Source organism: Primulina huaijiensis, chromosome 3, assembly GCF_012295235.1.
Source record: "Primulina huaijiensis isolate GDHJ02 chromosome 3, ASM1229523v2, whole genome shotgun sequence".
Lineage (NCBI taxonomy): Eukaryota > Viridiplantae > Streptophyta > Magnoliopsida > Lamiales > Gesneriaceae > Primulina > Primulina huaijiensis.
Genome location: NC_133308.1, coordinates 29,587,429 through 29,609,573, shown reverse-complemented (window position 1 = coordinate 29,609,573; position 22,145 = coordinate 29,587,429). Strand labels below are relative to the sequence as shown.

At 32.0% G+C, this 22,145-nt stretch overlaps 3 protein-coding genes across 4 annotated transcripts; all 3 read left to right on the top strand.

The window, feature by feature from the left end:
- Positions 1 to 3,724: 3,724 nt before the first annotated feature.
- Positions 3,725 to 6,700, top strand: LOC140974529 (ADP-ribosylation factor). Its single transcript, XM_073438033.1, has 7 exons — positions 3,725 to 3,863; positions 5,114 to 5,283; positions 5,446 to 5,516; positions 5,703 to 5,822; positions 6,113 to 6,231; positions 6,329 to 6,410; positions 6,498 to 6,700. Exons 2-7 carry the CDS (start codon positions 5,136 to 5,138, stop codon positions 6,501 to 6,503), a joined length of 546 nt encoding a protein of 181 aa, XP_073294134.1. The 5' UTR covers positions 3,725 to 3,863; positions 5,114 to 5,135; the 3' UTR covers positions 6,504 to 6,700.
- A 6,075-nt stretch (positions 6,701 to 12,775) lies between these two features.
- LOC140974528 (uncharacterized) lies at positions 12,776 to 14,913 on the top strand. 2 transcript variants are annotated; one of them, XM_073438032.1, is made up of 5 exons: positions 12,776 to 12,954; positions 13,045 to 13,209; positions 13,349 to 13,429; positions 14,352 to 14,475; positions 14,553 to 14,913. In XM_073438032.1, exons 1-5 carry the CDS (start codon positions 12,806 to 12,808, stop codon positions 14,598 to 14,600), a joined length of 567 nt encoding a protein of 188 aa, XP_073294133.1. In that variant the 5' UTR covers positions 12,776 to 12,805; the 3' UTR covers positions 14,601 to 14,913. The 2 variants fall into 2 exon arrangements, with proteins under 2 accessions (XP_073294133.1, XP_073294132.1); XM_073438031.1 differs by having other exon boundaries at positions 12,776 to 13,209.
- A 3,196-nt stretch (positions 14,914 to 18,109) lies between these two features.
- Positions 18,110 to 19,811, top strand: LOC140972677 (uncharacterized). Its single transcript, XM_073435051.1, has 2 exons — positions 18,110 to 18,734; positions 19,546 to 19,811. The coding sequence occupies exons 1-2, from the start codon at positions 18,110 to 18,112 to the stop codon at positions 19,809 to 19,811; spliced, it is 891 nt and encodes a 296-aa protein (XP_073291152.1).
- Positions 19,812 to 22,145: the final 2,334 nt, after the last annotated feature.

Here is a 22,145-nt window from a genome sequence, read left to right as displayed (position 1 = left end):
AAATGATAAAGGATTGAAAGTTTTATGATTAAATGATTTACGATTTATTTATGCTTAAAAGTTATTTTAAATAAAAGTATGATTTTAATGCTTGTGATTGTATATGTATTATTTGCTACTCATGTTTAGAACGTGCTGAGTCATTAGACTCACTAGGTTTGAATGTTGTAGGATATGATGATATGAGAAGGCACTGACGTTTGAGTGGATCGAGTGTGGCAGTACACTCCCGAGGTACATCTATTTTCCGCATTGACTTGATAGATAAAAGATTTCAAAGATTATTGTTAATGATTTTATTAGAGATTTCTATGCTTTATTTTGATGTTTGTTGGTCTTTTTAAAGGTCGATGTAGGATTTTTGGGTTAGTTGACGATTTATGGATTTTTATGCACTTGAGATTTTAAGTGATAAATTATTATGATTTATGGAAATGTTAAGTTATTTTAATTAGTAATTTTCGAGTTTATGATTTATATATATATATAACAAAATTAGTAGTTGACGTTTGGTATTCTAAGTCTGTCTCAGGAAATATATATCAACAAAGTTTTACAGAGATATCGAATGAAAGATTGTTCACAAAGTATAGCTCTTATTGTGAAAGGTAATAAGTTCAATTCGAGTTAATGTCCAAACAATGATATAGAGCGGGAACAAATTAAAAACATTCCTTATACTTCTGCTGTTGGAAGCTTGATATATGCTCAGATTTGTACTAGACCTGACATTGCATTTATTGTTGGGAAGATGTCAGAGTAATCCAGGTTTAGACCACTGGAAAGCTGCAAAAAAGTGATGGCACCTTCAAGGGACCAAAGATGCTTATGTTCAAACGAACTCAGAATTTAGAAGTAATTGACTACTCAAATTCAGACTACGCTGGCTGCATTGATTCACAAAAATCCACTTCAGGATATATTTTCATGCTAGCTGGTGGAACTGTATTTTGGAGGAGTGCAAAGCAGACATTGACAGCTACTTCCACTATGGAAGCTGAGTTCGTATATGGTTGAAGAGTTTCATTTCGAGGCTTAGCATTATGGATTATATATCTAGACCATTAAGAATATATTGTGATAATTTAGCTACTGTTTTTATGGCTAAAAATAACAAAAGTTGTAGTCGAAGCAAACACATCGACATTAAGTATTTAGCCATACGAGATTGTGTTAAAGATAATAAATTAATTATTGAGTACATTAGCACTGAATTGATAATTGCGGATCATTTGACTAAAGACGTGTCACCATTGAAATTTAAGGATCATACAGAAAAGATGAGATGTGGTCCCTTTATGTAATTTTGTTGTAAGAACAAATTAATGAAACTGTGATATAATATTTTCTCATATTTATTGTGCACACATTCATTGATTCTAGAAATATCAATAAAGTTGGACCTCGAATAAACATAGGATTTATTCATTATGTTATACTTATTTGAGAGACATAATGAATTGTAATACATGGAAAATAATACTCGTTTTTAGATGGCCTATCCCCATGATTCATGTATTTTATTTTCTACTATGGTAAATGAGATATATGGATAAAGTGGGAGAATATAACAAAATTACACCGTATACGGAGAGAGTTGGAGTGCTTATAATACTTCAATCGGAAGAAAATAGAAAACTTACAAATTATTTGATGGTCGGAGGTAATATTCAATCTGCTTCCGTATATTATTTATCATGTTTATAGATGTAGAGATATGATTTTGTTGAGAAAAACTATATCTTACTATTGGTTCTTCAAATCCATCTACTGCTTCAACAGATGGAGCACTTGGTGAGTCACTACTATTTGGGCTATTAGATTTTGTATACTGTACTTTTTGGTCTCCCGAAACTGGAGAATCCCTCAGCCCGTTAAAAAATTGTAGCTCAGATTCCTCACCTCCCTTGATATCACAATCTCGTTGGACATACCTAGCTTTCCACAAAGATAACAGAAGTTTGTCAATCTTTCATACAACAACATGATACAAAGCTCATCTTGTATGTGCTATTGTTGAACCCATAGTCCATGTTTCTAAGGTTTTTTGATATCCAATATCACACGAAATTTGGAAAATTTCACCGAACAATTTCCTTTTTCCCGAGCATCCACTTCAATAATCTTGCCATATGATGGGGTATTTACAACAAATTTAAATGGTACGACGAGATAGATAACACGCTTTGGATTTTTCTATCTGAAAAGGTCATTGTGGGTCTCATAAGATCCGACATGAAATCAATATATTTAGCTTAATGACGTGAGAAAAAGAACGATATAAGATGAGAAAGAATCCCAACAACAACATATATATTAAAGTTATATTAAATAAATATTTCAAATAATTTTCTCCCCTATCGCTATATCCTATATCAAATATATATTAATACTTACAACTAACTCTTGATTTGAGTTGGAAATCCATCCAATGATTATATGCAAACATAAATTTTACTAATGATGTGATCAAAACAAAGATAAGATCATGGCAAATTAATGGAAGAAAATTTAAAGTTTATAACGAGGATATGAATCTTTTAGATTTTAACGGATCATATCTAAATTTATAATGAATACTCGTTGTCATCTTTGTATATTTCCAACCACACATCTCTAATAAAACCTTGTTTTTCAATTTATTTTAGTTGAACGAGATGGTTGTTACAATGAAATCTTAAATCAAAATTGAGACTTTGGTATCACTATACAAATGAATCAAAATTTTGAATTTCATTTTATTAAAAACCAATATCAGGGAATTGTTTTTGTGACAATAGTTATGTGGAGCGTTTGGCAAAACCATATTGACGTGGTTTGGAACTAGAAATGTAACAAATCTCGTTTTACTATTTAAGGAGCTTTGCATTCTTTGGCCTGTGGCTAATCGACGGGCTGCACATCACCCTATCTCCCACTTGCAGCCTACTTTACCTAGATGGAGTTCTCCCCAAACGACTCAGTTAAAGTGTAACGTGGATGCAGAAATCTTCCACATCCCCTTCACATGGGCTATGGACGTTTGATACGAAATTCTTGTGGTATTGTTGTTGCAGCGATCCATGGCTGCATTCCTGGTGTTCATAACCCAACCATTGATGAAGCCTCGAGAATTCGGAAAGCTCAAAGTTGGATTAAAACTCTAGCATTGGATTTAAAATCCTTCTCTTTTGCTTTTGTTAGAAGATCAACAAATCACGCCGCTCATCTGTTAGCTACAACGACTGTCTAGTTTCAAAGGCTGGATTATCCTTACGCCTTGGCTTATTTCTCATGCAATTATAACTAACTTGACATTTTAATTTTATGGATTTTTTTACTTCAAAAAAAATGCTAGTATTTTCCTGTACGCATTATGGGCTTGTATAGTCGATTTTTTTAAAGTTAAAAAAGATTAGAAATCAAAATTGAAAAAATTATAATTTTCTATTTTTGATAAGTTTTTAAAAAATTCTTACAAAAAATTATTTTTTTTCCTATACAAAGAAAAAATGGATAGTGTAGGGATTTTAAATCCGTAAGACAACCGGTATAAATTAATTAATATGATAAAAATAATAACGGCGGCTCCACAAGACAAATCTAAATGGATTCCCCTTAATATTTATTTATTTTAATATAACATAATTTAGTTTGATTTAATTAAATTTAATAGCCCCCTGAATAAAATTTTCCACTTTATAAATGGCAAGGGGTAGTGCCGTTATTTAGAGGACAATAGGCGGTTATTTAGGCAATTGGAATAATAAAATACCAAAATTAATTTAATTTAATGACTGAATAGATTTCATTCTCGCGTTATTCTGAGGCAGCTAGCTGTACGCACGCTCTCCTTAACATTTCGCTAGATCTATCTCGCTCAGGTACGTACCATCAGGTTCTTATGCGCATGGTTTGAAGTTGTTTTTGCTGTGGTAAAATCCTCTTCGGATTTCTCTGATTGCTGATTTATTGTTGTATTCGAGGTACCGGGTGAAGGAATTTTTTGTTTATCAATTTCTTTTGAATTGGTGTTGTGTTATCTCGTCTGATTCGGATGCAATGATGGGATTAAAAACAGCGTTTCATTATTATCGAGTTAATATTTATTTATTGCTAAATGTCGAGTTGTTTCTGTTTCTGATTTTGTTTTGGTTGTGATCTGATCCGATCTGTTGTGTGTTTTGGTACGACATTCTGAGAATCTGGATACTCGTGAAATCGCGGTAAATATCTATTGCGGTTGTGTATGAACCAGTTTTTTCAAGTGGATCTGTTTGATCTTATAAATTTTCTGGGACATTTAGTTCTAATTGCTATAGTTTCGGACTTATAAGTTATTGTTTAGTTATTTTACCATTTAGAAGGTATGATTAATTTTCTTTTTACATGTTAGTCTACACAGGCATTTCACTACCTAATGCATTGAATAAATTTATTGGATTTGGATTTAGCCTTTTTAAATCATGGATTTTAAATGCATCTTAGTTATTTAGATGAATCTAATTAAAGGGGATTTCAAATTCATCCCCTATCAATTATAATGGATAACCAATACAATTTTAGGTTATTTGAAATACATACTTGATATCATTCTCCAGATTGAATTCCCAATCCATATTAAAATCTGTCTATCCAAATGCAACCTGGCTAAGTAATTCTTAATTTGGTGTCGTGTAATGGCTCCTGGTTTCTAACTGGTTTCTTCTTTTGCCCATGCTTGTTTGCGTGTCTTGTGATTGATTTTATTGATTATATATATGATAAACAGTATTATGTGTTGAAACAATATTTGTAACATGTAAGTGGGGTCTATATTTCAAAGTCTCATATTTGTGACTGCGTGAGTGTTATGCGTGTAAAAGATTTCAATAGTTCTATTTTGTGTTGAGATCTTAGATGAATTTGGGAACGGAGCAAATACTGGAATGTTATAGTACATCACTGCTGTTCCTGTTCATCCATCATTCTTTTAGAAATTATAAACCTTTTGGTTGTAATGTTCTTGCTATAATTGATATCGGTATGCTTGTCTTCATATGGTTCTGGTCATATGTTATTTATTAGGATAAATTATGAAACCAATTACACATAATATAATGCATTGATATTTTTTGCTCATTATGGTTTCTAGGGATTAAAAGCAAGTTAGAGAAATGGGGCTGTCGTTCACTAAGCTTTTTAGCCGGCTTTTTGCCAAGAAGGAGATGCGCATTCTGATGGTTGGTCTTGATGCTGCTGGTAAAACCACCATCCTGTACAAGCTCAAGCTTGGAGAGATTGTAACAACTATTCCTACAATTGGTATGCCTTCTTGATCTTGCAACTGCAGTAGTTCCCTTTTTACTTCTTCTCTCAGCTTCTCTTTCCGATAACCAGTGCAGATGATCACTATTGCGTTTTTTTATTCCAACTTTAACAGCTTTCTAATATTTCTTTCCATATGGGTCTTGTATTTATCCGCAGGTTTCAATGTGGAGACTGTTGAGTACAAGAACATAAGCTTCACTGTCTGGGATGTTGGTGGTCAGGATAAGGTGGAACCTTCATTATACTCTTTATGATGAATCTATTGATATTACTTATTTATATGATATAATAGTTTAGCGCATAGTTCACCATTTAATTTCGTAATCTTTCCCTGATGGGACAATTGTTTAAATCATTTTCCATGATCAATATAACATGCCTATGGAGGGTAACATATTCATTTACTTTTACAGATTCGTCCATTGTGGAGACACTACTTTCAAAACACACAGGGTCTTATATTTGTGGTAGATAGCAATGACAGGGACCGTGTTGTGGAGGCTAGGGATGAATTGCATAGGATGTTGAATGAGGTGACAATTTCTTTGAGCAATCTTTTTGTATCCCATTTTAACTTCTGAGAAATTATTTTTAATAACCTGTGAGGATTCATACTCCGGATGCAAATAGTTTGTTTGTACCCAATTTCATCTCATTTCCTTAAAAATCTTGTTTTCCCCCCTGCTGCTGTTGTGAGCCATTTGAGGAGTGCCTTATAGTTGTTTCATGTTGCCAGATAAAATGGCTGCACCACTTTTGTTCTTGACAAAAAAATGGTTTTTGCTTACCACTTCGGCTGGAATTATGGCTTCCTTTTTTTCAGGATGAATTAAGAGATGCGGTACTACTTGTATTTGCCAACAAACAAGATCTTCCTAATGCAATGAATGCTGCCGAAATAACTGACAAACTTGGCCTGCACTCTCTCAGGCAGCGTCACTGGTAGACATTTTTTATTCCAGTTACGTTTATTGTCTGTTACTCTACACCCACAATTTCCCTTATAAATGTTATTTTACCTGTTTTTCTTTGCTTCCAGGTACATCCAGAGCACCTGTGCTACCTCAGGGGAGGGGCTTTACGAGGGACTTGATTGGCTCTCCAATAATATTGCTAGCAAGGCAAGTACAATAATACTTTAATTATAAACCTTCACTTTATTTGGTGCTTGAACATTTTGTGACCACTCTGGTACACATTGTTTACAGGCGTAAATCTTTATAATGAGTCGTTTTGATGGTGGATGCAACTGGTTTTTATCAAGTTTTATACCTGTGGTCTGTGTGGTTTGTGATATTTTTCTTTTTAACTGTTTTGGATCATGTGTAGGAACCTTTCTAATGCATGTACGACCAAATGGTTTGTGTTTTATATATTAGTTGTGTTTTATATATTAGCATAAATTTGCTTCTTTTGTTGTTGCAAGTCATGGGTGGATGCACGATTTCGATGAGAATGAAGGAGCATCTTAAAATATTTACTCTCAAAATCCTTGATTCTCTGTGAAGAGAAGAGATGCACGGGATTACCATTGAATTTGCATAGCTTTATAGTTATATGAAGTGAATTTGAAATATATTTGAATTTTATACATCCAAGAAAGTCAATAAATTTGAAATTAATAATCTTAAATCCATATATAAGTACAACCTTGAAAAGAAAAAAAAATCCTTTTAAACCAATTTATATGCACAATTTTTTACTTGATAAATGTTGCAAAACTCAATTTGATCCTTAAAGAATAATAAAATCCCATTTGATTTTCTCCTTTGCATGTTCCACATCGGTCCTTCATCTTTCCGATAATTAGTCAAAGTTGGTCCTTCAGGCATAAATATTTTCCAAAAATTTCTAAGATAATTATGGACCTATTATTATTATAAAATCCTTGGATAATACAATTAAAATGATATCAGAGACTAATTTTTTTTATTCTAGACATAAAGTTATTATTATTAACTTATCTTGCTAAGGAGGAGATATTTATCAAATTATAGATATGAACATACGTTCAAAATGTAATATTTGCAGGTTTTATTCTAATGTTTTGGAATATGTGAAATAAGAAAATTTAACAAATATTAGATATCAAGAACAGTCAGAAACAAATTAAATTACTAATTATGATTTAAAATACTAGATTCTTAGAAATAATATCGGGTTCTTCTAAATTGCGGAGATCTTAGAGACCAAAAGATGTACAAAATTATGACAACCAACTATATTATGTATCATGAAGAATTGAAGCAATCTTTGAAAAAGAATAAGAAATTCTTTGAACGTTGAATGATATTCAAACAAGAATCCAAACCCTATAATAACAACCAAGTTCTAGCAATAAGATCTCGGAAGGAAGGTTACGACCATCATTTGAACAAAAGATAGACAACGCTGATGTCGGTGTCGTCATAAAAATGGATAGGAATTCGAGAGAATACCTTAAAATACTTCAAAACGAGTTCAATAAGTTTGCCATAAATGCAAAATTTATGGATAGACTATAATAAGTTGATAAAAGTATTGTCTCTTATTATATTAAAGGTTATTTACATGTTTACACTAAGTTATGGTCTGTATTGCAAAAACATATCCTCGAAGCTATTGAGAAACCACATGCCTCTAAAAATCAGAGTTTTCGGGTACATGGCTCTATACATGGAGCAGAGATCCAATTACTCCTAGCACAAGTGCTAAGTCAGATCATTTTTAAATGAGTCAACCCGAGCAAAAATTTATTCTCTGGATCCTTATCTCGAGCCATCAAGTCAACCCTTCACCTCGTAGATTGAAAAGAGAGATATCAACTTTACAGGGGAAAATATAATGTTAATACTTAATATTAATGATTTTGCAGTTTCTCTGTTCCAGATATATCAGTAAAACTAGGAGAAATTGAAAAGTAAATCAGGAATTAATCCAGTTACATGTCAGGTTGACATAGCAGAAAAATATCCAAAGATGTGAATGAAATCTGATGCATATCCTAAGAAAGTCAAGACATGACATGATTTTGAGGCTCTTGTCTCAGTCTATATTATGATACCTAGTTTCCCAAAAATATCCGCACTATAAAATAAATCCAAGAAGTTGTTCAAGAAACATGGACAAATAATGATTATTTGTCTAGATTAGATATTCTGGAGCTATAATTTTTTAGTGCAACGTCAGAATCCGTTGAAAAAGACTCACATGAGACTTTCCATTCCGTCAAGCTCATAAAACCAGATATGAATCTCAATAAATTCATCAAGAATCATCCGATAAATGAAGTGTTATTTTATGCAATTAATTATTAAAATTAGTAAGTATTAATGTTTGAATAATTATTTAAAAGTATTGATATAATATAATAAATATATTTAAAATTTAAATATTATTATAAAAAATTATTATATCAAAATATTAATGTCATTTGAAATAACGCTCAAATGATGATAACGATATTTTGTCGTTAAATTGACTTATTATTTTGGTTAAGTGGTACTGCTATAAATAAAAAGAATAGAAAAATATTTAAAAAAATCTTATATTATTTTATTTATGAAAATTTTAAAGAATAAATAAACATTTTTTAAAAATTAATTTTTTTTGTCATTTATTACATGAATAAATTTTAACTTAAAAAGTAATTATTTTTTAGACATGTTAAAAATATTTATATTAAATTTCTATTAAAATACATATTTTAAAGTTCCATTAAGATACATAACAATAATCACAACAATTTACAGACACTCTTTTAAAAAATGAAAAACATAATATTGTATAAAGCTTTTATATTTTATTTAGTATGATAGAGAGTAGTAAACATAAATTCTATGAAAAACACGCAACTTAAAACCATAATCGAAATTAAATAGAATTATATAATCAATGCCGATACTTAAACGTAGTTTATAATTTCAAAAAACATCAAATTTAAATTTGAATTTTAAAAAATAAATTGAAAACAATTCACAACCATATAAAAAAAGGAAATAAAATAATACCCTTAAATCAAATAGTAATATGTATGGAAAAAATAATAATAAAATTTTTATAATGAAAAATACATTTTCAACTTGAATTTATGTTGTTTCTATATGATGGTAGATCGTATCAACGAACTAATTAGATTTTAAGCGCTAAATGTATTTTTGAATGATTTAAAAGTAGTTTATGTTTTCAACTGAATCCAGTTTCAATTTGAATAAAGAACATAAAAAACAAATAATTCATAGATTACATTTAAATTGATATAAAAATGAATTAAATTCAAATTTAAACTAATAAAAAAATTGATATAATCAATTCAAGCAATAATTGAAGTTTATATTTTCAAATTTCTTCAATTCACATTTGAATTTTTTTAAAAATATATATATAATTATTTATTACAAAAATATCAATAAAAATAGCATAAAATTAAATGTTTTTAATAATTTATTACCGTTCACATATTTCGAGATTAATGATATATCTATCTTTTTTTAGAATTATCATTTTCGCGGGAACTTAGTATTTGAGGCAAAAACTGACCTTATATATATATTTGAATTCAAATTATATTCATCAGAACCTCGTTGGTATGAACCGTGTGATGAAACTAAGATATTAAATTATGTGATGGAACCGATGTCAAATATTTGAAAGCTATTTATTTTTTCAAGTTATTTAGAGTTAAATTTGAAATTAAAAGTGAAATTTATATTTTCAAAAAATTCAATTTTAAAACTGAAATTTGGAAAATAATTTGATATGTTTTACGATAATTTTATTAATTTTCATACTTTAATTAATTACATATTANATTTAAATAATTATTTTAAATTATTGATATAATAAATAAATTTAATTATTATATAATTTTTTTTATATCATTTGAGATTATATTCAAATAAGGATAACAAACTAACCGTCAAATTAAATTATTTATCATTGCATTCGATATATTAATGGAGTGAAATTGTTATTAATAAAAAAATAAAAAAAATCAAATATTATTTATTTATCAAAATTTTAAATAAAATATTTTTTAAAAAAAACATTTAATAGATAAAAAATTTTGATTAAAATTTTTAATTATTTTTTGAACATTTTAAAAAAATTATACTAAAGTTCTAATTAAACAATAATAATAATATGGATGTATGAACAATCGATATACAAAAAATTCACGATAACATTATTCATTAAAATTTTGAAAATTTTTTATTAAAAAAATAACATTTTTTTAAATGTTTTAGAGAGTATAGAAAAAGAAATATATAAAAGTAACACAAGACCTGAAATCGTAACCGAAATTAAATGAAATAATATAATCAATCCAAACATTTAAGGGAATGTTATTTACACTCCATTTTTTAAAATACACTTCATATTTTCTTTCTTTAATCTAGAATACCTAATGTGTACTCAAATGCTTTTTTTAAATATTGATATAAGCATACAATATCTATTATATATATATTTTTATTTTATTAAATATAATAAAATATTAAAATTAATTCAGAAAACTCTTATGAGACCGTCTCATTAGTCACTTTGTAATATGAATCTTCTACCCCACCCGATTCATGAGAAATATATTATTATATGTCAAAATTATTATGTTTCACTCAAGATATGGATTGAGTCGACTTGTCTCATGAATATAGATTCGTGAGACCGTCTAACAGGAGACTTACTCAAATTAATTTAGGTTAATTTTTTTCTACCTTGAATAATTTTTTGTAAATATGTTATAAACAATTTAATTAAACTATTGATTTCTAATATTATTTTAAGTATCGTAGCATATTATTATAAAATAATAATGTCGTCAGTGTTTTTTTTTTCAAAATATGTTATAGCAAATTTTAAGATAGTTTCTTATCATAATTGTCCCTGCTTGGTAAAGTGATCGAATCGTGGTGTTTGGGCTGCTGTGCGATTTAAAATATTTGAGTTGCATCATTACCACTAGTTATAACTTTTGGTAGAGCAGCAAGCTCTCGGTCCAACAATTGGTATCAAAGCCAATGTCACGGGTTCGATTCTCATTAATTGCAATGAGTGCAATTATTGAGAAAAAAATTTTGGGTGCAATAATTATCTCTGCTTGGTAGAGCGATCGAACCGTGGTGCTTGGGCTGCTTGCAATTTAAAAGATTTGAGTTGCACCATTACCACTAGTAATAATTTTTGGTAAAACGACAAGTGCTTGGTCCAACACTTTTTAAATAATTATTTTTATTTATAATATTTATTTATTTGATTTAATGAATTACAAAAAAAGTTGTAAATACATGTATAGTTTGTTATTATTGTATGTCATTGTTTAAGTTTCTCAAATAAATTTATCTTTAGTGAAATAATAAATATTTGAATTCTTGTCTTTTAATATAAATTATTACTTTAGATATAGTTTGGTACACTGTATAAGGGAGAGATTGATAAATAATCCTTCTCATCCTACGTTTGGTACATTTTTAGAAAACCCGTGATAATATCATGAGCCCGTGATAAATAATTTTATTCAAGGATAAAATATCATTTTTATGAGATGTGATAATTTTAATTTAATGATAAAAAACACCACAAATGAGTTCATTGCCATCAATATATAAAAATCATAAACTTTAAAAATATGATCACATCCTATATGTTAGCAAATTCTAAATTAGTATCACTAGATGATAAATATATAAATGAATTTTATAAATATCTGCTAGTAGGTAGAAATTAAAATCACTAAAATATTTTTATTTATTTTTATATATTATATAATATGATAATTATATAAATGAACTCGAGATAATTATATAAATGATTTGTATAAATCTCAAAAAATTATTAGTATCACTCGATTAACCTTAAAAATTGATATTTGACTTGACGCACAAAATCAAGCGCTCAATTATCATATTATATAATATTTAAAATTAGGTAAAAAAATAAATAAATATGAACTCAAGCAACAATTTTGAAATTATAAAATTTATTATGATAAGGTTAATTTGTCATTACAATATAATATATAAATTTAATAACTCTTTTTAAAATCATACAAAACGTTAAATATAATATCATACATCTTATTTATCTTTAACTTATTCTTATATTATATATCATATATTTATCCTATCATGTGTACCAAACTATACCTTAATTACTTATATTAATATATTAATGTATTTTTTTGTTTAATACTATTTCAAAATCAATATATTTAAATAAATATGTGAGAAATAATGATGAATATTGTTATTTTTTAAAATAAATTAATTAATGATATTAAAAATTGGAACATTAATTCACATTTATTTGTTGTTTTAGCACAAAGGTTTACTATATGAACTATATATATATTATTTACTGAAATCATAAGTAAAAGTTTTTTTTTTTCGTTGTTGGAAGTGATCCAGTTAGCGGGCTCGTGTTTTGGACCCAATTCGTTAAAGAGAACATTTGGCCCAAAACAGTCGGTCCAGGTCCATTTACAAACTTGTACTAATAAAACATAAAAATTCACAGGTCGTCTGGACGGGAGGCGCAGATGAGAGCACAAGATACGTCCATGGAAGAACAGGATCAATCAGAAGAATTCGCTGTTGGTTGTATTCTCTCAATAAAGACCACGTTTGGAGAAGAATTTCAAGCCCAAGTCGTCAGCTTTGACGTCCCCTCCAATCTTCTCATCCTTCATATCCTTCCAATTCATTTCAATCTTTGTTGGTTTTTGTTTTTCTTATCTTGTTTTGGTGTATTCTTTAACTTCTGTTCCTGTTTAGTACAAGAGGGGATGAAATCTGGGATTGTGTCGAAGAGGAATATAAGGCTGCTTAAAGCTAACTACATAAAAGACTTCTCCTTGTTGGGTCAAGCCGAAGACCCACTTGATATTAAAAATTGTTTTCTTGATCTTACTACTCTTCAGTCTAGAGAAGAGTCTGCTTTTAGGTGATGTCTCTAATTTTACCAGATTCCCGTTTGTGAGTTATGAGATTTTCTTTTTTGTAAAATTTGATGTATGTATTATTTTAGCGATTTTATAGGGTTTAATTCCTGGTTATGGATTGTATGATTAATTCAATTTCAGACAAGCAGAGGCTGAGGCTGAGAGGATAGGAGTTGGTGTTACAACTGAGGCCCAAGCTCTTTTCGATGCCTTGTCTAAAACGTAATGTATCGTCTCATTACTCTATTTAATCATGGATTCTTTTATGCATTTATTTTTGCCAGATAAAAGTGTGATTTTTAATTCATATTAGATACGGTGTCTTCTAAAAAAATTTGATTTTGGTTTGCACGTAGTTTTTATCATTTTCACTTCTTGTTGCATTACCAAGCATAAAACTCTCTAAATATTTGGCGTTAACATTCTGGATAAAAGCTTCATGACAATTGATAGTCACATTCCATCATGCTAAATGTTCAATTTCACCACCGGGGTACAGTGTTTCTCTTTATTCTATTTTGGGAGTTGGATTTGATCTACATATAGGTGTGACCTTTATTAATATTTTTTTTATGTTTCAAGATTTTTGAAACTACGCAATTTTTTTCCAAGTGGGCGTCTCAATTTGGGTACTTTTAATTTGATGCATGCGTCATTATCATGTCAGAACTAATCTGATGGAAAGATTCAGGTCATTTAGTCCCTTGATCGTCCAAATGATCATCATATCTTTGGGTTGACGACTATCGAAGACATCTTTTGTAGTTCCAGGTCTGTTTTGTTTTGGTATGCCATATCATTCAAGCATACACAAATGCCCGGACAAATGGTGAAATGTTAAGTCGTGTTTGTAGTGAAACATAATTATATATTCCTTCTTGAGTGCGACTGAACATTCGATACCCAAACTGTTGTCTTGCACTGACATCCCATATATCCAGTGACATTCAACCTCAAATGCAATTTCTGTCCGTTTATCGAGCCGTATCTATTCTGTATTCATATGTTGAGTGCTGGATAATCTATGTTGTTAGACGTTGCTGATCTTGGGTACCATATTATTTTGACCACTGAATCCACCGTGTGATCTGTGCTGTGTCATAAGCTTTTAATAAATTGGTTTCCAATATTGTTGTATAAGCAGGCTTCCTGTTCGGTGGGACAAGACGATCATAGTTGTGATGAATGACGTGCGAGTTAGCAGCCCTTATCTTCCTGAATCTGTCACTGGTGGAACTCCTGCTGCCAATGAACGTGTACGGAAAGTGGTAAGATAAACACTTAGGTTCCTAGAGGAGTTTTAAGTTCTGCAAAGAGTTATTTTCAATGGCATGTTCATGTTCAGCTTGAACTTGAGAGTAAGAGGTTGCAAACTCGTAACTCTTGCCAATGATGGCTTTGGAAGTTGCTGAGGGACAAGAGCTTCCAAATATGGCTTGCTTTTGGTGGCTTTTGAGTTGTGGCCGTGGGGAGCCTTCTATCAATTTGCAAGAAACCTTGGCGGAATTTAAATTTAGGGGAATTTGACGTTTTTGTCTTGCCAAAGAAGATGTGCTTCTTTGGGCTTGACAACCAAGCCGAGGAACATAATAAAATATGTGATTTGATTTGATTTGATTGTAACAACAAATCCTTTTTTTCGAGAAGTGGACTATAATGTTTACTGGCTACAAGCATAAGTTGCAGAATGATTATGGTCGGTTCAACTTCAATTCTTTTCGGGAATAAATGAAAACTCAGTCGCTCCAAGAGAGAAACATCAACTTTTCCATTAAAGACAAAGGAATGGAGCCAGCATATTGTATCCGACAATGGAATTATTTGATTTCAGTTGTCACGTGTTCTTCAAATCATAACTTGTCACTGCGCTGTCGTAAATATTATTTATATCATTCCAGTTAATTAATTACTTGTAGAATGTAAAGAAAGACTTCAACATTTAATCGAATCAGGTCATTCGGTCCAAACATGTAACCACAAAAAGGGAATGCAATGTTTGATTTGCGTTAGACTTATTTGAAAAGATTATTTAATAGTGTAAGATAATATTTATAGTACTTTTTTATTATTTATATCGTGATCATATTTTTCGGGAGTTTAATGACCTTTTCGTTTACAAATTGAAATAAAAAAGAATCACAAATTCATTTAATTTATCTATCATCCGGTAATACGGATTCCTAAACCCCAACTACCCGGCACCCGTTTTCACCGAAACAGAAGTAACAGTTGTGCAATTCAACAGGTTGGAGCATTAAGTCTGTCGGTATGTGTGTGTATTCATTAACTTTTATTCGTTCCGCAACTGTTGATCACTCATTTGGGTATCCATGATTTAGGTTTTACATTCATTTCCCACGTGAAGTTTTTGTTTTGGCTTTTACTTTTAACCGGCTAAAACTCGTCGTGGCTTGGTAGTGAATAAAGGAAATTTTTTTATTATGACTAAGGACACCCACAATGAGATGTTAAATGAACATTATCTTCATTGTGAATGGATATTATAATGCCCACTCACAAGAATTTGAACACCTCTTTCTATTTTTTTTAATTTTAGAAACGCCACAAAATGAGTGGGGCAGCCGCCTACGCGGCCCCCACACGTTTTTTATTAATATTTTTTATTTTTTTGTTTTTTTCACGTTAGCCTCACGCGTAATAAAATTTTTAAATTTTTTTTCATTTATAATCGGTGTAAATTTTCAATTTTTTTTTTTTTTAAATATTTAATTAAATTTGAATTAAATTATAAAAAAATCTAAAAAATTTGTAACGACTAACTAACGACTAGTTTCAATTTTTTTCTATAAATACCCACAAATGTGTGCACATATTTTCATTCCAATTCACTACACTCTTCAATTATACTCTCTAATATTCTCCCATCTATTTTTTTAAGTTCCAAAAATCTTATTTTCTATCCGAAATGGATGAAAATAATAAGATATTTTTTTACAAATTTCTTGACTACAAACAACCGGCAAGAAAATCCATCTTCCCAAAATCCACAAATTCCACCAAATTATCAATACCCACATCCATTTCCAAATATGACGTTTCTTTCCCAAAATCTTCAAAATTTCCAAGGTTTTGGAAATTCTATCAATCATCCAAATTATGACCTTCGAGGTCCATATCAACCGCTTCCAGCCGAATATTTGCAAAACATGAGCCATCCGTTTTTCACGCCGCCAGTTGTTCATGGATATAGTACCCCGCACACAAATGTTATGCCTTTCACATCTCCGATGTCGAATGAACCCGCAACTCCAACTTTTGTCCCGGAGATGCAACTTTCCGATCGTGAATCCCCAATTGTGGTGGTCAATTTAGAAAAAACGGTTTCAAATGCTGAGGGTTCAAGAAAGCGTTCAAGTTGGACAAAGATTGAAGACGAGGTCTTAGCGAAAAGTTTTGTCACTATCAGCGATGATCCAATAATCGGCAATGATCAAAAGGTGGATGCTTTTTGGGGACGTGTTGCAAGCTACTACAATAAGAATCGTCTCCCAGGTTTAAACACCAGAAGTGCAAATGTTATACAGTCACATTGGCACAATACAATCCAAAAGAAGGTATATCGATTCAACTCAAATTATAATAGTGTTTACAGTTCATATCGAAGTGGTCACAGTGACGAAGATATACTGAGGTTTGCGTACGAAAAATATCGATCCGAAAACAAGGTGTTGCATTCAATCTCGAGCATGTGTGGAGAATTGTCAAAGCCGTCCAATATTTACTCCACAGTCCACTGATCACTATGTGGCCACAAAGAAGACGAAGACTTAAGAGTCGGGAGCAAGCAACACCTCCTCTAACCAAGAGGTGAGCATAGACCTGGATGATGAAGATACTCGTCCAATGGGACAAAAGGTAGCAAAAAGAAATGGAAAAGATAGAGTCAAATCGACCATAGAAGATCTGGCTATAAACTACAGCAATATTTTCACAAAGTTCACCGAGTACACAAGCGTGAAGAAGTTCGAAGTCGATCTGAAACAAAAACAACTCGAAGTAGAGGAGATTAAGGCAAAAACTGCCTTGTCCAGATATGAAGCTAAGAATCGACGCTTGAAATTGAAGGAGTACGAAATCTTGAACAAAGACACATCGCAGATGACAGAGGAACAACTTATTTACTCGACGTTCATTTATTATTATTATTATTATTATTATTATTATTATTATTATATTTCCAAGTGATTGTAATTTTTAATTATTGTATTTCTCATTTCGATTAATGTGATTTTCAATTATTATCATCTTTTCAAAATTGTTATTGTCAAATATCCGTTGAAAACTAGCCGTTGCAAAGTAGTCATTGCAAAGTAGCCGTTGCATAAGGAAAAAAAAATATATAGACACATTGTGCTACGAGAGTTTCATTCGACTAATATACCTTTTTGCAAACACATATAGTAAAACGTGTTTTCTCCAAAAATGTCTCATTCTACAGGCAACTCTAGCTCAAATTCTAGCTCGACAAGCGAAGACGGAGTCCATGTTGAAATCGATGAGCAAGCTTATGATCCGGTTGACGAAATGATGTCATTGGTACTTCAACAACACCAAGAACTTATGGAATCATATCAGAGGAGGGAAACACGCAGAAAAAGAATGATCATTCAAAGAAATCGTGAGGCCATGAATGAGAGGCTCGCTAATGATTATTTTTCTACGAACCCGGTGTATCACGATGAAATATTTCGAAGACGATTTCGAATTCAAAAAGAGTTATTCCTCAGCATAGTGAATGCATTAGAGAATCATTCAATGTTTTTTCGACAGAGGGACGATGCTGTGCGAAGAAAAGAGTTTTCACCACTACAAAAATGCACAGCTGCGATTCGTCAACTGGCTTACGGAGTCCCCGCCGACAATCTTGATTAGTAACTACGTATGGGTGAATCAACTGTCATCAAGTGTCTTTTCAAGTTCTGCGAATACGTGGTTGAAATATTTGGTGATAGATACTTGAGAAGAACAAATGCTGATGATGTTCAACGTCTTCTTCAAATGCATGATGAGAGCCACAGCTTCCTTGGCATGTTGGATAGCCTTGATTGTATGCACTGGAAATGGAAAAATTGTCCAGTTGCTTGGAAAGGTCAATTTACAAAGAGACATGGGTCACCAACAATCGTGCTTGAAGCGATCGCGTCTCATGACTTGTGGATATGGCATGCATTCTTTGGGGTTGCCGGTTCACGTAACGATATTAACATGTTATATGAATCTCCCATATTCAACAACGTCTTGCAAGGAAATGCGCCAGAGATTCATTTCACGGTGAACAACACTGTATATACAAAGGGTTATTATCTAACAGATGGAATATATCGTGAGTGGGCTACTTTCGTTAAGGCTTTTCCTTGCCCGGAGGATCCCAAGAGGAAGTTGTTTAAGGAAAGACTGGAGTCCGCAAGAAAATATGTCGAATGGGCATTTGGGGTGCTTCAATCTCGATGGGCGATTGTCAGAGGTCCAGCTCGTTATTGGTATAGGAAAAAGTTAAACAAATCATGTTAGCATGCATTATTTTGCATAACATGATCGTTGAGGATGAGGGAGGTCACGCGACAAATTGGTACAACGATGAAGGTGACGAACCTGCACAACCTATCCGTGTCTCAAACCGAGGATTTCAGGATTATCTTCAAACAAATTCTGAGCTACGTGACACTCAAGTTCATCACCAACTTCGTGCAGACTTAGTTGAGCATATCTGGGGGCAATACAACAACAATCCGTGAATCAAAGTGTGGTTTATTTATAAGTTATTGTTTCATTTCAATTTCGTAATTATATTGTAACTTTAAATAAATTGTGCTCACGTCTTGTTTAAATTCTTCTTCCGTCGTGGTATTTCTTTCGAACATCTATTTTATTTAATAAATATATTTAAAAAACATTAATATTATTTTTTAAAATTAATAAAATTATTTTATTATAAAGTAAGATTATTTTAAAAATTAGAATAATGATTTAAATAATGCAAAATATATTTAAAACATATTTATTTAATATGAAAAAAATTTATGATGATTAAGTGGACTGTGAGACCCATAAATAATGAGTTTTAATGTTAAAAGGAATGTGAGTAAAAGAGATATGTTGTTATAATGAGTATGTGGCAGTGGACCCCACGATTTTTGATGAGTTGGTGGGTGTTATATTGCGGGTGCTCTAAATGGAAATAGTTCTATTTTGTAGCCTTTCTGCAAGGGAAAGAGCGGGCATATCAGCAGGATTCAAAATTTAAACCTAGCTTTTTCTAAGAATGTGAAGTTTTGTGAGAAAAAAAGCTGATTTCGGGTCTTTTTTCAATGTCATAGTTTTGAACTGTCAAAAAGAAAGATATTTAGATGCTTTGTGGAAGTCGAAAAATGTTTGTCTGAAAGGATTACCCGAGAAACCTGAGGAAGAGGAGGGAAAGAACTCTGGTATGCTTTGTTTGCTTCATGAGCCCCGTTTTGTGGCTTGTGTTTTCCTTCATGGAAAACAGGTTTCCACAATTCGGGCTTTAGGCAAGATTTTGAGTTCAGTTCTATTCGGCAAAGCAGTCTGTCATGTTGGTTACACTTGCGACAATTTGAGATAATAAATTTGAAAATAAATAATAAATTGGACATCAAGATTTACGTGGAAATCCCTAAAAATTATTAGGGCAAAAACCACTGGCAAGATGAAAAGAATTCCAATATAATATTTTACGGTGTACAACCACTCACTGTGTTTCTCAAAAGAACACACACTCTCTTAATACATTAGAACAAACACCTCACAAATATTATAGAACTAAGCACTCAAATGTTATAGGATGAGAGAAAACTCGAAGAAGGGATGATTTCAGAATGAGGGGAGATGACTCTATTTATAGAGTCCATTGTCCGTGGTATTCTTATTTTCAACAAAACTCAATGCGTTGTACTTGTCACCAATCATTCATTCAATTCAATGTCCTGACATGCATTTAATTCATTTTGCCGACATTTCTCCCACTTGGAGATTTGAATGAGAATCAAACACATCTCCACATATCCTTTCAATCTTGCCATTCCATGCTGCTTACATTTCCGTTAGGCCATTTGAGGATCTACACCACTCAAATTTGTCAATGTTCACTGGCTTGGTTAAAAAATCAGCTATGTTATCTTTTGTATAGATCTTCTGCATATCCACGCTTCTTTCTTCTACTACTTCCTGTACAAAGTGAAATTGAACTCCAATATGTTTCGTCTTAGAATGAAAGGTTGGATTCCTTGCGATGTGCAAGGCACTCTGACTTTCACAAACCAAAGAAATATTCTCTTGTTTGTGTCCGATCTCATCCAATAACATTTTAGTCCATATTGCCTCCTTGCAACTTTGAGTAGCTGCCATGTATTCTACCTCCGTTGTAAATAATGCCACAACTGTTTGCACGTTTGAAACCCAGCTTACTGTTCTCCCTGCAAGTGTATTTTCTCTTATCAGGATCACCTGCATAATTTGAATCGACATAGCCCCTGAGTGTAAAATCTGATTCTCCATAACATAATACAGCATTTGAGGTACCCTTAATGTATCTAAGGATCCTCATAACTGTACTCCAATTCTCTCGTCCAGGATTCGTCATATACCGATTAACTGCTCCCACTGCTTGAGCTATGTCTGGTCTTGTACAGATCATAGCGAACATCAAACTTTTCACTGATGATGCATATGGTACTCGAGACATCTTCATCCTCTCTGCTTCACTGCTAGGACACATCTCGAAAGGTAATTTGAAATTAACAAGAAGAGGGGTCGATATTGGCTTGCTATCTTGTATGTTGAAGCATTGCAAGATTTTCTTCAAGTAATTTTTCTGGGAAAGCTAAATCTTTCTGTTACTTCTGTCTCGGTGAACTTGCATTCCTAAAATCTTGTTTGCTGGTTCCAAGTACTTCATATCAAATTCTCTAGCCAACTGTGTCTTCAATCCTTGGACCTAATCTTTGTTGGGGCCTACTACAAACACGTCGTCCACATACAACAGCAAAATAATATAATCATCACCAGACCTCTTGAAATATGTACAAGGGTCTGCACTCAGTCTGTTGTATCCAAAGCTCATGATATAGGAATCAAATCTCTTGTACCAACACCTCGGCGCCTGATTGAAACCGTACAGAGATTTTTTCAACCTACAAACCAAGTTCTCTTTGCTTTTTTTTGCAAAACCTTCTTGCTGAAGCATATATATTTCTTCTTCAAGATCTCCATGAAGAAATTCAGTTTTCACATCTGGTTGTTCTAGATGTAGGTTAAACACCGCACACAATACCAACTCTACTATGACTGTTGTAAGCCAAACCACAGGAGAAAATATCTCATTGAAGTCAATGCCTTCTTTCTGAGCATATTCTTTTACCACCAATCTATCATGATACCGCTTCACTTGGTTATTGTCATCACGCTTGATCTTATAGACCCCTCTGTTTCCAATGGCTTTCCTCCCTCGTGGTAGTGTAACAAGATCCCAAGTTTTATTCTTGTCTAATGCCTCCAACTCTTCTTACATTGCTATCATCCACATGGATACATCCGAGCTTTGAGTAGTCTCGTGGAAACTCGATGACTCACCATCATCTGATAACAGATAATATGCAATATTGCTTTCAGTGACATAATCTGAAAACCAACCTGGTGGTCTTCTGTCTCGAGTTGACTGTCTGACATTGGAAATCTCAGACTCAACATGTTCTTGTTCTTCGTGCTTTGGTACTGCTTAACAAGAATTTTAACTTTCGTCTGTCCTATTTTCCACCTGAAATATAATGCTTCTGAACTCGGTGTGACTTTGTCTCCCTTTACTTTATCTTCCTCGAAGATAACATCTCTGTTGATGACAAGCTTGTGGACAGTGGGATCCCACAAGCGAAACCCCTTAACTCCATCAGCATAACCCAAG

What these genes read in the sequence shown, in the direction of transcription:
- LOC140974529 (XM_073438033.1), top strand. Translation starts at nt 5,136, where the DNA reads ATGGGGCTGTCGTTCACTAAGCTTTTTAGCCGGCTTTTTGCCAAGAAG. An exon ending in TGCATAGGATGTTGAATGAG is followed by an intron (nt 5,823 to 6,112) that starts GTGACAATTTCT and finishes CCTTTTTTTCAG; the next exon opens with GATGAATTAAGAGATGCGGT. An exon ending in TCTCTCAGGCAGCGTCACTG is followed by an intron (nt 6,232 to 6,328) that starts GTAGACATTTTT and finishes CTTTGCTTCCAG; the next exon opens with GTACATCCAGAGCACCTGTG.
- LOC140974528 (XM_073438031.1), top strand. Translation starts at nt 12,806, where the DNA reads ATGAGAGCACAAGATACGTCCATGGAAGAACAGGATCAATCAGAAGAA. An exon ending in TTCGATGCCTTGTCTAAAAC is followed by an intron (nt 13,430 to 14,351) that starts GTAATGTATCGT and finishes TTGTATAAGCAG; the next exon opens with GCTTCCTGTTCGGTGGGACA. An exon ending in ATGAACGTGTACGGAAAGTG is followed by an intron (nt 14,476 to 14,552) that starts GTAAGATAAACA and finishes GTTCATGTTCAG; the next exon opens with CTTGAACTTGAGAGTAAGAG.
- LOC140972677 (XM_073435051.1), top strand. Translation starts at nt 18,110, where the DNA reads ATGGGTGAATCAACTGTCATCAAGTGTCTTTTCAAGTTCTGCGAATAC. An exon ending in GAAAAAGTTAAACAAATCAT is followed by an intron (nt 18,735 to 19,545) that starts GTTAGCATGCAT and finishes TCAATGTCATAG; the next exon opens with TTTTGAACTGTCAAAAAGAA.